Genomic DNA, 381 nt, shown 5'->3' on the forward strand with positions numbered 1-381 from the left:
TATTTTTTTTTTTTTTTTTTTTTTTTTTTTTAAAACAGGATTTTAATTTAGAAATGAAAAATTTGGTGAATATTTATAGAGATATTAAAAAGACATTCTTTTTTGATGATTACAAAAAACTGACAAATGTAAAAGCAGAATTTATTAAAAATGAAGAAGAATCTATAACACATAATGACACATATTCAGCAAAAAATAATTCTTCAAGTGAAGAAAATATTTTTAAAATGCTAAATATTACCTCTTGTGAAAACTTTAAAATAAATAATCAAATTAATTTCTCCCCTAAAAAAAAGACTTTTGATATTTATATAAATAAAAAATTAGCTTTAGAAATAATGAATAACTAATTTTTTTTTTTTTTTTTTTTTTTTTTTTTTA

At 16.3% G+C, this 381-nt stretch overlaps 1 protein-coding gene across 1 annotated transcript in view; it reads left to right on the forward strand.

Moving 5' to 3' along the window:
• Positions 1-350, forward strand: part of PIGH (phosphatidylinositol N-acetylglucosaminyltransferase subunit H, putative) — a gene marked incomplete at both ends in the record, with an annotated part of 2,471 nt that extends 2,121 nt beyond the window's left edge. The window contains one exon of the mRNA XM_028672747.1: positions 39-350. Within this exon, the coding sequence (XP_028529269.1) occupies positions 39-350 (312 nt within the window). The remainder of the gene's footprint in view (positions 1-38) is intronic.
• Between the last annotated feature and the right edge of the window lie 31 nt (positions 351-381).

This window comes from Plasmodium gallinaceum (assembly GCF_900005855.1).
Source record: "Plasmodium gallinaceum strain 8A genome assembly, contig: PGAL8A_v1_98, whole genome shotgun sequence".
Classification (NCBI taxonomy): domain Eukaryota; phylum Apicomplexa; class Aconoidasida; order Haemosporida; family Plasmodiidae; genus Plasmodium; species Plasmodium gallinaceum.